We start from the raw sequence: 14037 nt of genomic DNA, 5'->3' as shown, positions 1-14037 counted from the left end.
TTGCGTCATCATTAAGCTCACAAGTGTGGCTGACAAGTGAAAAGCCACACGTTTACAAGTGAATTTAATGCTGTTGGGACAATCGTTCTTCGCCTATTTGATCACATAAGATGTCTTCACTCCTCAAGGTGGACAATGAAATTAAAACCAAGGTGAGGTTTGTCTTTTTCAAATAACTGCTAAGGTTAAACGGCGTGTTGTTGTTGCCATTTACTAGCTAGCATGTTAGCCACGTTTTGTAGCATGATGTGATAGCTTTGATAAGGCCAGGCTAATAGCCGCTAACCGGCTTGTTTCCCGCCTGCTATAATACACCTGTCAAACCCTCAAACAGGTACTGTGTCGCAGTGATGTTGAGCTTCAAGTAGATGGAAGGGAAGACAATGTTACAACAATATGTGAACAAATAACATTTTTTTCTGGAAGACCACATGCTCTAAAAATGGCCTTAGCTATCAAGTTAGCCAACTGAAGAAGATGCCGTTGTCATACCTGCGTCATGTTACCTATATTAATATCATTTTACTGATGTATTGATACACCAGTCACATTCATAGAACCAATGCCGATAATAATAATAAACTAACTTTAGGTTTAATGAGCCTCCAGTCACGTTAAGCAATGCCAAATTAGTGGTTTTGCATGTGCTCATTTTCTACAGGACGTCTGATATTAAAGTCCTTTTTTATTTGATGTATTTGCAGGTTGATGCTTTCAGAGAAAGAATCACTTCAGAAGTAAGTAATGATTAACATATGTAAAGACAAGTTTTGTGAACATTTCTATTTACACAGCTATAAAAAAAAAACAACTTTGTTTTATAGGCAAGACTAAACTAATTTTCTTTTTTTCCCAGGCAGAGGACCTAGTTGCAAATTTTTTCCCAAAGAAGTTACTGGAACTTGATCACTTCCTTAAGGTCAGTTAAATCTTTGTTAATTAAACAGTCATTGTCTTAGATCTTTCTACATCAGGCTATACTATCGACTGTGAGGGAAGATTGTTTTGTAGCTACCACAGTATAAATGATTTGGCAAATTATCTGACAGTTGACAAATGTGCCTTTTTTTCAAAGTAGAGATCATGACATCTAAACCCTCATCTTGTATTTTCAACGGGAACAAGGGAACCATGTGTAAAGAGAAATAGTACAACTAGTATCCTTGTTTTTCAGGATCCAATCATTAACGTCAGTGAACTGAAGGATATCCACTCTGAGATAAACCTCACAGTGCCAGACCCCATCCTGCTGTCAAACCTGCATGACGGACTTGAAGGGGTAAGTCTCCCAATTTAGAGTTGAAATATAATGTCGCTTCTAAAAATAATAAACGTAGCTAGTGTTTGCAGATCAATGGTGAGATCCTGTTTTATCTGTTTCACAGCAAAATGCCAAAAAGAGAAAGCTGGAGGATGGAGGAGGGGATGACAAGGGTGAGTATAATAAAGCGATAAATCCTAAATGCTCGACCTTTCTCTGGTCAGACAGACAGGTTTTAAGTAAGTCTCTGGGTCAGTTATATTGATTTGAACATTTTCGTTGTGCTATGAGTTGCTGTTGCACAGCCTCTTTGCATTTGGAACAAACTGTACTGTGACTGTGGTGAAGACCACATGAGGGAGTGAAGTTGCAAGACAACTGCAAGTCTTTTTTTCTTAGACTTAGACTTAGACTCAACTTTATTGATCCCTTTGGGATGACTCCCTCTGGGAAATTCAGTCTCCAGCAGCTTATACAGTACAATACAATAGGAAAGAATCAGCACACAGAGGGTAAAAAAAAAAATAAAGATCAAAATATATATATCTATCGATATATATATATATATATATATATATATATATATATATATATATATATATATATATATATATATATATAAAAAAAGTACAAAATTAGATAACAAAATATATAAAATATACACTCTTAGAAAATGTACAAGTAAACAGTGAACAGGACACAGGAAAGGTTGTAAGGCGTCACTTCTGGTCCCTTCTTGTTTTTGAAACTTAAAGCGATTTGTCCCTGTGTTTTATATGGAGGTCCAGTCAGTGTTGATGGTAAATGAAGTCAATAAATTCCTCTTTGTGTCTGAAGAGTTCTCCCACTTGCAAATCTGTGAAGGGTAGTGCATGCATATACCAGGATGTTGCACACAAACAGTCACAGCTTAAGCCTTGCTCTACTCTACTCTAGAGCAGTGTTTCTCAACTGGTCTAGCCTCAGGACCCACCACCACTTCATTAATGACGAATCGTGACCCAAATTCAGTGGATACATGGCGTGTGAATAAACTACATTACTACTGCACGCACGTCACAGGAAACCCATGTTCTTCAAAATAAAGGCGCAACGTAGACTTTTGGCCACAACTTTTTCTTTTTTCAAGCACACATCCGTTACCCACTTTTGGGTCCCGACCCACCAGTTGAGAACCAGGGCTAGAGTGACAGGTTTTGCAGCTGTGCCCCAAAAGACAGAATATAGGCAACAACCGCAGGTTTTTTTTTTAACTCTATATACCAAACCTCAGATCGAAAAAGGTAAGGTTAAAAGTCTGTTAACCATTTCTTCTCTTTCCTGTGTCCCTCAGTGACTGGCACCAAGGTCTTTGTCATGCCCGGCGGGATGATGAAGAGCAACGGGAACCTTGTCGACCTCATTGAAAAGGTCAAACCAGAGATCAGGACACTCATAGAGAAATGTAACACAGTAAGTAAAAGTTTGTAATTTTACTTTCAGTTTTTCAGTTTGCCAATTTTCTATCTTCAAGGTATGAAGCTCCAACATCCATATAGGGGTCCACAGTTACCTCAAGTGTGCAGGACTTCTTTCCGTCCTGACTTGACTGATAGTATCCCAGATGTTGCTTCCTAATTTCTAAGCACTCTTCTTATTTCCTGCAGGTCAAAATGTGGGTTCAGCTGCTCATCCCCAGGATAGAGGATGGCAACAACTTCGGAGTGTCCATCCAGGAGGAGACGGTAGCTGAACTCAGAACAGTTGAAGGAGAGGCGGCATCCTTCCTCGATCAGATTTCAAGGTTTGTAGAAGACACAATCCTATTGAGCACGACACGTGATGTTTCTTTCTTTTTATTATTTACAAGATTGGTTTTGTCTTCTTTACTTCTAGATACTACATCACACGGGCAAAGCTGGTTTCTAAAATAGCGAAATATCCACATGTGGTAAGTAATTCTTATTTAAGAATCAAAGCAGACAAAATACAGAAAATGTTAACATTTTAAATGATTCTGTTTTTAATAGTCGTCATGAGTGGAGAGAGCTTCATATTGCTCTGGTTTTCTTTTCCTGTTTGTGACTACAAAAGATTTGGGGCTTTAAACTCAACCACGGTGACATCTGGTGGTTTGCAAAGCTTATAGCAGCTGCATAACTCTGGGCCAGTGCGCTGAAACACTTCACCTCTTTAATATCTTCAGTCTTGAGCTAATGTGATGCTAATACAACATTTTAAGTCACTGTTAATTTACAGCTGGGATAGACAAGTGTGTTTACTCTTTTGGACTCGGTATGTCAACTACATTTGTCACTGAACTTTATATTAGGAAGATTTACCTGTAATGTTGATATTTTACAGGTGACATGTTTTATCTTGTTTAGTACTAAAGTGATAAAACTAAACTCTACTTAAAGGAGCAGTCCGCCCCTGGAAAAAGCCGCTGTCAGTCAAAGCTGGTGTTCTCTGTAATCGATAGAAGCAATAACATTTTAAATTTGAAGCCATAGCTGTGGAGAAAGTTGTACAAACAGCTCGTGGTTTCGCCCATTCTACATTCCTACAACACCCAGCATGCATTGCGCCCCTCCCTCTGAAAGGAACGGCCAAGCGAGATACGCTGGAGTGAGACACTACTGTTTTCCAGTCAAGGACATTGATCGCTGCAGGCAACGGCTCAGAGCAGTACAGAATCTAAAATACGACGAAAAATATACCGGTGGATCGTCTAAAAACTCTTCAGGTCTGCAGTCTACATTTCAAACCGGACGATTCTGAACAAGACATGACATCTGAGTGTAGTTTAGCGAGCTCCCCAGCGAGCTCCAAGCTCCGCCAGATGATGCGTTTTACGTAGTCTGGCCGAAGTTTTCCAGGGCCCATTGGAGAAGCGGATAGAGTCCTCCAAAGGCACAGAGCGACATTGTATGTTTTTTTGTACCATAATGGCATCCACATAATAACATGATAGGACTGAGGTTGAAAATTGGCCCTTTAATCCCAAGACGGCTACTATAAAAGAGTTCCTGGTTACTGGTGATCGCTTCAAGTGTGTTTATAGATACAAAACAACTTTCTTTAAGACTTAAAGAAGCAACCGCTATAGAGCCCGATCAGACAGAATGCGTTTTGCAGGCGTAAAACGCGAGGCGCACCGCACTGCCTTTTTGTGAAAGTAAACACCTGATCAGACAGAGCGCATTTTAGCAGCTGGGGGCGGCTTTTTCCTACTGTTGTAAAGGCAACCACCGAATCATTAGCTGTCATTAACCTTACCGTTACATTGTAAACTGACAGAAGGCTCGCCTCTCCTCTCATCCGATTGGACAATGAGAAAAACGCCCATGACGTCAGGCTCTTTTCTGCTTTGAGTTGAAGTTTTTCCAACTCGTTTCCTCAAAAACACGAGGCGCACAGTGCGGAAAAGCGTCCCTCTCATTGAAAACAATGATGAAAGAGCCGCCCCCAGCTGCTAAAACGCGTCCTGTCTGATCAGGCCCATAGAGGTCTACCAGTATGTGTTGCTCAAAATGTTCCAGTGGCAGAATAATAACTGTTAAAAGCAGTATTTATTTCTTTTGCTGAACTGCAAAAATAGCAGAAATGGAGAAAAGTAATAACGTCAGCAGCTGACTGAGTAATGTCAGTGACACAGCAACGTGTCTCTAAAGTTTGCTAACATTATGAACCCCACCCACGGTCAGCTAGGGGTCATGACAGATCAAGCTCGGCTGGACTGAACCGGTTATGGTTGTTTTAATGCTCACCTTTTTTACTTGTAAGAGGAGGAATGTGCTTTTCTTCTTCCAAATGTTACACAGTCGAGCTATATGAGTATTATCCGTTCAGTTATAAAATAAAAAACCGTGGATGTTGGTTGTAATCTGTCGACAAAACAAAGTAGTGCTGACCTTTTTTTGTTCATTGTGAGACAGGCTGTGTTTTGAACCCAACATATTTAAGCAAAGATGTAAAAATATGTTGACACAGACTTTATTCATTTATTAGGAGGACTATCGGCGTACGGTAACGGAGATTGATGAGAAGGAATACATCAGTCTGAAGATCATAGTTTCTGAGCTTCGGAACCAATACGTATGTCATGATTTTTATTTCTTTCTCACCATCCATTTAAGTTTTTTTATATTGTAATTTTATTTAAGTCAGTTTTTGCTCCACATGATCAGACTGTCTGTTTTTTCTCTGTAGGTAACGTTACACGACATGATCCTGAAGAACATTGAGAAGATCAAGCGGCCTCGAAGCAGTAATGCTGACGCGTTGTACTGATGTTCATCCAGCCACCTCATCCTCCACCTCCCATCTCCACCCTCCCCGTCTCCCTCCGCCACGCCATGTCGAGCTCCAGTAGCCTGGCCCCGGTCCACAGGACTACAACTAGACATTCACATACTTCAGTACAATCAACCCAGCCCAGTGCAGAAACATAGCTTCCATAGATGGACATGACGCACATGTTTTTGTTTTAATTGTAAAATATTTGTCTTGTTTTAAATCCTTTGAAGACATAAATATTCTCTCAGAACGTGGGGAGATAGATCATAGACAACAAAAAGCGCTATGTATTTTTTAATTTTAATTAAACATTTTGTCCTCGGATCTTTTGTGAAATTGTTTCATTTATAGCTCAAGTGGTTTTGTGTCATGCCCGCTGCTTCACTGAATGTTCACTTGTTTTGTATTTCAGTCTTATAGTAGACTCCTCTTACATCATGAGGATTGTCGTTCATAGGACACGCAACACAAAATGTTTCCTTTGTGTTTTTCCTCCAAATGTTTTAGAGTTCAGTTGTAAGAAACGATAGAAACTAAGCAGGTTTTAGGTCCACAGGCTTATTGTTTTCAGTGAAAATTCATAAGTCACCAAAGCATCGTTGATGTAGAGGCATGAATCTGTTGAATAAAACATTTTTTGATAAAAGGTTTTGTTTTTGTTTTTGTAATTTTTGTGTTTGTATAATTTCTTTGTCATAAAAGTTTTTATTTCAAGTTCATTTGAGAAGGTTGAGTGCAGCTAGAATGCTACATTTAAACGCCCAAAGCGGACGTGCATTCATACATTTTATTTACTTCGTTTTCCCGTGATGAGTAATTTCTGGTCATTTTCTCAAGATTTCAACTAACGATGCAGCACTACCGTAACGTCAGATCATGACTCATATCCCCAGAGTTGTAAAAGCAAAAAACAAACACATAATAGGCTTATCTTATCTCATTAGTGTGGGCGGTGGCAGCATGGCATCTGCTGCTCTGTAATATCGCAGCGACCAGCCTGTTTTGGTTTCTAGATCGCCGGAAAATGATCCTGTTATCAAGAGAAAAAAAGTTGTTATCTGGAGATAATGGGGCAATAAATCCGTAATAATGGGATAACCAGCTTTGTTGTCCTGAGGAAACGGGAAAAGTAAGTCAAGATCTCCAGAAAACGACCAGAAATGACTCACGGGAAAACTGACTAAAAAAATGTGTGGATGCATGTCCGCTATGAGCTTCCGTAGATCGTTACTTAAAATCGGATGTGTTTTAGAATCTGGCAGTGATTGTGAAGTGCTTTGATTTGATCTTTTTATAATCCAATGTTTTGATAATTAATTGGTGGTCTGGGTCTGCCATGGTTTTCCAACAAGTTAAACAATAACTCAGACAACTGAAAATCATAGAGCATCTTTGCAGCTTCTGTAGACAAATAATTTCCAATCGATTAAAAAATGTTTGCACATATAAATATATCGTTGCCGACACAGTAAAATACTGCTTCTAATAGAGTTGATATGTTATAAGGTTTTAAAAGTATGACAACTATTGTGACTCGCTATAAAATAAGGGTTAAACATCTATTAGTATTTGTTACAATGACCCTCCAAGGGAAAGAACAGTGGAGTTATTTTGGTTAACAAATGGTTTATCATAACTTCACAAATATGTCAGTATGTAAGCTACAGTTTAAATACCATGGTTTACGAGTTTAACGCTGCAAATTAGGACCTAGAGTCACAATTTACTGACACATTATGTAACTGTTTTTGCTCTTGACCTGCAGATGTCACTGCAGCATGGACCCACCATATCTGCATACCACCATATATTAAAAGAAGACACAGCACGCTAAATACAATGATGTTATTTCCAAGATTAACGAATATATTTAAATGTTTTTAAATGTAGATATAATGTAGATACACATAGTATTTGCAAGCAAACTTCTGACCCATGTGAATCATTCTGGCTGCTTTTTTCAGTCCAAACCTTCCTCTTTGTTTCTGCGCAGAATGTGAAATTAAAATACGACACATAGAGAATACGTAACTTTTTCAGGGGTCAACTCTAATATATAAAACTCCCACATTCCCTCTGTTTTCCTACACACCCACCATACAGTCTGCGCATACAGACCTGCAGCATCATATAGATACAGTATATGGCTGCATGAGATAAGCACAGGAAAAGAGGCCTTTGAGATGAGTTGATTGTGGTGAGACTTGCGGTTTGCTGTGGGAAGTGTCACATGACCGGGACCATTATGTCATCCAAGAGGGGTCTCACATTTCCCCTCTCACGTTCACCCTGTCTGCGGTGATGTGTGCAGCTGATCATGTTTTCATTAGGAGAATAAGATAAAACTTTGTCAAAGTACAGATAACTCTGACACGTCTAAATTAAAAATAAGGCCTAAAGGATCACCAACCATACATCTTAATTTTCCTACTTTTTCATTTCATGTGATTGCACTCAGCTGCAAATTACATAAACGGTATGTATCTAATTGGTGGAGTTGCAGAGGTGTGTCCCTCTTTGTAATCCTGCTGATCTCAGTACCACACATCCGGCGTTCCTTTGATACGTCACAGGAGCAATGTACTACTTTTAGAGCCGTATGGGACACTCGTGTTGTCTGCAATGCTTTCCGCCCCTTGACCCTCCATGTCTCTTTTTAATCCTTGTGGCTGTGGTGGAAGGCAGTGTCGCTGTGTGGGACCGCCGAGTGGAGGGAGCATGCTCTGGTTAATATTTAATGCTTGTTCCAACTGGGGAATTAATCAGTCCGAGACATTCTGAGAAAACCGACAGGAGGGCACGGGACTACTAAAATAAGCACAAGTCTTAATAGAAACCAAATGGTGATAAAAAAAAAAGGTTTTATTTAAGTTGCTAACATTTTTCTTCCATCATTTATGCATCTTATGCATTTTGTTTGCTAACTACTTTTGTATAAAAACCTTTTTTACCTGTAGAAAAAGGCTGTTCTCCTAAGCAGACAGGGTAATAAACACTGAAAAACCATTAAGGACCAAAACAGACAAAAATAACCACAATTTGATTCCTAGATGTTTTATGATCCCACTGTTATGTCTGTATGTTAAAATTGTAGCCTAAACCTAAACACATTAGCCTAGCTTAGAATGACAGCTAATAACAGCTAGCCTAGCTTTGTACAAATGTAATAAAATCTGACTGCTAGCTTGTGCTTCGGAAGCTAGGTGTTAAACATATTGTATCTTTTGTTTAATCATTACACAGAAAATGATGTAAAAAAGGACAATTTTGTTAACTAGGTTTAACTAGAGTAACATTTTTACACTTAGGCTTTTGTACAAATTACACAGTTAAAATAAAACTTGTTGATTAATGAGTTTAGTGCTAGGAAGTGGATTTTGTTATCTTAGAACAGAGCCGAGCTAGTTGTTCGTCCATTAAGCTAGGCTAATTCTGGCTGTTGGCTGTAGCTTCATATTTAGCTTGCAGACATTAGCGTGGTGTTAACACTTAATCTTACTCTTGAAAGAAAACAAGTGTATCAAACTACAGTACATATCCCTCAAAGGAACTGATATCCAGGCAAGCACAGTAACTTTAGATCTTGCCCTTAAAGGCTAAATTTACCATATTCACTCTGTGGCCATTTTCCGCTGACGTCATGCTAAGGTTGGGAAGCTAAAATGCTGTGATGTGGTGTACTGCTGTGTACAAGGTTCCAAATTTTATAAACGTAGGCTATTTGATAAATCGCTAATTTCACCGCTTCTCAATTGAACAGCCACTGAAAGGACAATTTCTGAAGAACATGAGAGAACATATCAGGCCATATTTTAAGTTAAAAGTATATTAGCTAACTCATTAGCAACTCTTAGACAACAGTTAACTTGGCATTCGACCACTTCCTAGTTAACATTATAGTTTCATGATATAGGATACGATATGAATGGTGTAAATTTCTAGCTAACGATAATGTTAGCTAGCTAGCAGTACTGTTAGCTATTTATTTGTTAACTTTAGCTGTTGTACCTTAGCTGTCAGTAGATAATAAGTAATCAGATTTACTGTTTGATCTTAAAATATTGCCCTATTTTCACTATCCATTGATTTTTAAGTTGCTGATCAGTCTGGAAGCAGTTAAAGTAAAAGAATTATTCAGATTCCTTCAATTCTATGATTTGAAATGTGGAAATTAGCAGGAAAACATTATAACAGCATTTAAGCTAAGACCCCTGAGCATTAAGACGACATCGGCCGCCACGTGAATATGGTTATTATACACAAAAGGAACAAACATAGTAACATAAAACAATTACACTAATAATTGACTACAAACAACAATTTGGAATTAAATTACAAGTTCTTGTCTTCTTCCTTTCCCTTGAAAATCCAGCTCAGAGCCCAGGGAACCAGGGTGGTTGGGATTAAAAGTGCAACTGCACTTATACCAAAAGACAGAAAATAAAAAGTCACAAGATTTTCAGAAGAAAATGTCCATCCATCCAGCAGCTGAAGCAAAAATAAGGAGAGAATGATGCTTCCCATCTTGAAACTGGTGCTTTTTTTCTCTTTCTTGTTCTCGGTGTAGAGGGATGAGTGCAGGCCCAGGCCAAGGCCGAACAGGGTGCCCATGTTACGCAGGAGGCTGGCGAAGGGCGTTGTGTTCAAGTTGACCCACTCAGGCTTCACGCACCACTTTTGGGCTTTCGCCATGGTCCAAAGAAGGTCCACACCCAGAGCTTTGAGCAGGAGGTAGAAGCCGACAGCGAAAGAGGTCAAGAAGAGAGTCGTGTAGAAGTATCTCTTCATGCTGGCTCTGTAGATCCCTCTCTCCCTCGAGACAACCTCGGCTACAAGTACACCTGAAAAGATCAGAGGAGAGGGTCCATCAAACAGTGGCAACCATTGTGTGTTTACAAAGCCTAGCAGACCAGTAAGGGTAATGTATTTGCTTTACGCTAAGTTTCATTGCATGTATTCCTTAGTAAAGTCTGAACTCAGCACATCCAGAAACAAACTCAAAATCTTCCACACATTTCCTCACTCAAAAAATTTGGGCAGACGAACCTGTAATGACTCCAGCAATGACCTGGTGTGGGAAGTGTGCAGCCATGTAGACCCTGGACATGCAGACCAGCACCAGTATCAGGCCCATAAGACTCCACAGGCCTACCTGTAGGAATCTAACAGAGTGAACATTTAGAAAGATTTGTTTGGCGATTAATGAAGAAATGTGTAACTGCATTGCTAAATACTCACTTGTATAGTAAAGGGGGGCATTGCTTCTCAGTTGCAATAGAGAGTAGTGCTGTTACCATCACATACCAGACACCAGCTGCACCCATAGCGTGACCTGAAGGGCTCCCTGCAAGGAACACACTTAATCTTTACTTTTTCATAATGTAACTGCAGAGAGAACGATGTGCAGCCGTACTGAATATAATATTGGCAACATGATAAACTAAAATGTCTAAATGTGTTAAAAAATGATGCAAACTTACATTTTCTAATTAGATCAGAAAAAAAGTCAATTTGCTTTTTTATATTTTACAGCTGTTTTGTATGTAAAAGCTAATTTCGTATTTTAAGTAGGGGAGTAGAAGCTCAAAGGGCATGTAAAGAAAATATTTCAATAAAAATATAGTACCTGAAATGTGTGCTAAAGTCCAGTACATGAGTAAATGTATGCGCACAAATGTTGAGGTAAGCAAGTGGATCAAATGTAAAGACATTATATAATACAAACCTCTTTAAAAAGATTAAAGAGGACAAAGGTTACTGGTTTATAACCTACTTATCACTTTTCAGAGGATATTCATTCAGAGAAAACCATGTATGCTTGGCACACACTGCAGATTTTATCAGTGCAATGATGCCCTGAATTATCAACCAGGCTGAAAGTTCACTGTGCCAGATAACTCTTTCTACTGAGACAAAACTCAATCAATTCTGCTGACAGACAACCGTCATGTGATCTACGTCATGAACTGTACCTGGTCCAGTCTCGCATGTGATGGGAAACTGCTGCAGAGCGGGGGCCGGTCCTGCGCCATAAAAGCGGGTCTCGTGAACCCACCAGTACGGCCTCTCTCCAAACAAAACCCTGCCATGAAAAGACCGAGAAACTGAAGTCTCTCTTTCTTTTTCTTATCTGTTTGGCCTCATTTCACTGTGACGTTTTAACATCTTACCATTTCAGCACCAGGTTGAGCCAGTCTCCGATGACCGCCACCCAGATGAGCCTGAGCCCCGTGTCCCTCCGTAGGTGGAACCAGATCGGGAAGAAGCAGAAGAAGGCAGTGTGCAGATCAGCCACTGCGGACACCAGGCTGAACAAGCCCTCGTACCTGCTGTATTTGGTCTGCAGGTGGACTGCCAGCTCGACCCCCCAGCTGTGAAGAAGATCCATTATATCACAGCCTCTGCCTGAGGATGATGCATCAAATTTGGGGTCCGAGTCTTTTTTGTCTGATTGCTGCCACTGTGTGATCCCAGTCGGACTTTACTCAAGCCAGCGGGATTTGTTTGCCTTTGGGACAGTGCAGACGGGTTCCTTAACCTTTACACCCTAGAGGCCCTCCATCATTACAAGCTGCCGCCCCTCGGACTGACCACAGATTTCTAGGAAAGCCCTTTTGTTTCTCTGATCAATAAAAATTATGCAGCCATTTGCTTATGGTATCCATCAATCTTTGCTCACATTTTATGCTCTGCATTGAGTGGAGTGTGTAAAGAGTGAGTCACTTGTCTCTTCCTACCTTAGCTTGGGAATTGATTGTGAGAAATAATGACGTCTTATCTGAAACATCCCTCAAAACAAGATAAAATGTGTGCTCATTTAAACGTCCCTGCCAGATCTGTTTGTCATAAAAGAACAAAAATAATCTGCCACTCTGCTTTATTTTCTTTATCAGAGATCTCAGTATCTCCTCACCTTCTGCTCAGTCACTCAATCATCTATCTCCTTATGTAACCCCTGCTAGAGGGGTGTTTTCACCAAATCATCAGAAAAACAATTACATAACTGAGAAGTTATGACTCTGTGGCTGCATGAATGGGAAAAAATGCGGAGAAAAATCCATAATTTTACAGTCAATTTCAGTTTTAAAAAAGCATTGTGTCATATGCTATTTGTTCAAAGAAATTAAAGTCATTATAGTAATAAACTTTATTTGTATGGCACCTTTCATGCAAGATATGCAGCTTAAGTGTTTTACAATACAGAAAATAAAAGCACATGAAAACAGACAGAACTCATCAACTAAGTGCAATAATACTAAGATAGAAAGTAAAACCAAATTATCAAAGTAAAAGTAAAACCATAAAAACAGATGAAAATAGAATATATAACATTAGATAGAAAATTAAAACCTGTTTAATTTAAATTATTTACAAAGAAAGATCAAAATGAAAGACATGTAACTCATAGCTTAAGGTAACCTAGCTTTAGCTTCTTTTTGAAAGTATTTAACACTTCTAGATCTCTTTTTTTAAACACACAACAAATCAGACAATGATTAAAAGGAAAAAGAAAGAGTGATTAGCTTATTTAATATACTATAGGATGCTTGGGAATCTCACGTTATATTGTCGTACTGCTAATTTCCAGGTTGCAAGTCTTATAAATCAAATAAAGTTGACAAATTGTTATCATTTAATGACTTCTTGATTTGTCAGCAACTGAAAAGACAATGGATAGTAAAAATCCAGAGTGAAATCTCATGTGATAACCCATTAGCTAGCTAATGTTAGTTTAGTTTAGTTTAGTTTAGTCATGTTTATTTCGAATATGTCAATAAAAACAAACAATTCTGCAATTTAAAATCATAGAGAAAGACATACAAAGTGAATAACAGATTAAAATAGCAAAAAAGAAGCAAAAAACAAAAACAAAACAGAAATAAACTAAACATATCCAAAAAGGATTGAGAAGAAGTAAAACTTATATACTCTCACCCCTCTTGTAATGACTTACATTAATTAATTAATTACATGTTGACTTCCGTGCTTATAGTACTACTCTTATAAAAATATACTATTCAATTTTGTATAAAAAGGAAAGAAAAAAAAACGCATAGACATCCATATCATATATTTTACAAAATACTATCCATATTAACATAAGTATAATACAAGAAAATGTATACACAATATACCTACATACACAACAACTCTTGATATTACGACTCACTATGTTAGCATCCAACCACTTCCTAGCTACAATTACCTTTAGCTTGAAATCGTATGCCTTTTTCTACCATATTCTGTTGCACTATCATAAAGTAATGTTAGCTAGGAAGCGGCTAAAAGCTGAAGCCAACATTAGCATTCAGCCACTTCCTAGCATACATTACCGTAAGCTAGGAAGTTACTTATTTCCTATCTTGTTGTGTAACACTCTCAAATGTTAAAGTTAGGTAGTGGCTGAATGCTAACGTTAGCTGTGGTTTTAGGGTAGCTAATCGATTATCAAATACATTGGTATCTTTGTTTGAAGTTGTTGCTTAAACGATAAGCGG

The 14037-nt window shown here is 38.6% G+C and overlaps 2 protein-coding genes across 3 annotated transcripts; one reads left to right on the top strand and one right to left on the bottom strand.

Moving 5' to 3' along the window:
• The first annotated feature begins 15 nt into the window (after positions 1 to 15).
• psme3 (proteasome activator subunit 3) lies at positions 16 to 6185 on the top strand. Its single transcript, XM_069664579.1, has 10 exons — positions 16 to 152; positions 705 to 737; positions 857 to 919; positions 1175 to 1279; positions 1386 to 1434; positions 2595 to 2713; positions 2908 to 3044; positions 3137 to 3191; positions 5252 to 5338; positions 5453 to 6185. The coding sequence occupies exons 1-10, from the start codon at positions 111 to 113 to the stop codon at positions 5531 to 5533; spliced, it is 771 nt and encodes a 256-aa protein (XP_069520680.1). The 5' UTR covers positions 16 to 110; the 3' UTR covers positions 5534 to 6185.
• Positions 6186 to 9871: 3686 nt separating this feature from the next.
• On the bottom strand, positions 9872 to 11927 carry g6pc1a.1 (glucose-6-phosphatase catalytic subunit 1a, tandem duplicate 1). Of its 2 annotated transcripts, none has more exons than XM_069664349.1 (5): positions 11710 to 11927; positions 11512 to 11621; positions 11447 to 11456; positions 10586 to 10701; positions 9872 to 10380 (listed from the first exon to the last, which is right to left on the bottom strand). In XM_069664349.1, exons 1-5 carry the CDS (start codon positions 11925 to 11927, stop codon positions 9872 to 9874), a joined length of 963 nt encoding a protein of 320 aa, XP_069520450.1. The 2 variants fall into 2 exon arrangements, with proteins under 2 accessions (XP_069520450.1, XP_069520449.1); XM_069664348.1 differs by lacking the exon at positions 11447 to 11456 and adding an exon at positions 10778 to 10883.
• Positions 11928 to 14037: the final 2110 nt, after the last annotated feature.

Source organism: Semicossyphus pulcher, unplaced genomic scaffold (genome assembly GCF_022749685.1).
Source record: "Semicossyphus pulcher isolate SPU_LCO1_2020_fin unplaced genomic scaffold, fSemPul1.0.p SCAF_16, whole genome shotgun sequence".
In the NCBI taxonomy this organism is placed as follows: Eukaryota; Metazoa; Chordata; class Actinopteri; order Labriformes; family Labridae; genus Semicossyphus; species Semicossyphus pulcher.
Note: the sequence above shows the minus strand (reverse complement) of the source record. Positions and strands in the feature narration are given on the sequence as shown.

Excerpts from the sequence above, each read along its gene's own strand:
- psme3 (XM_069664579.1), top strand. The coding sequence starts at position 111 with ATGTCTTCACTCCTCAAGGTGGACAATGAAATTAAAACCAAG. Across the intron at positions 1,435-2,594 it reads TGGAGGAGGGGATGACAAGG|TGACTGGCACCAAGGTCTTT; the intron begins GTGAGTATAATA and ends TGTGTCCCTCAG. Across the intron at positions 3,192-5,251 it reads TAGCGAAATATCCACATGTG|GAGGACTATCGGCGTACGGT; the intron begins GTAAGTAATTCT and ends TTCATTTATTAG.
- g6pc1a.1 (XM_069664348.1), bottom strand. The coding sequence starts at position 11,927 with ATGGATCTTCTTCACAGCTGGGGGGTCGAGCTGGCAGTCCACCTGCAG. Across the intron at positions 11,622-11,709 it reads CTCAACCTGGTGCTGAAATG|GGTTTTGTTTGGAGAGAGGC; the intron begins GTAAGATGTTAA and ends TTTTCATGGCAG. Across the intron at positions 10,381-10,585 it reads CATTGCTGGAGTCATTACAG|GTGTACTTGTAGCCGAGGTT; the intron begins GTTCGTCTGCCC and ends TGATCTTTTCAG.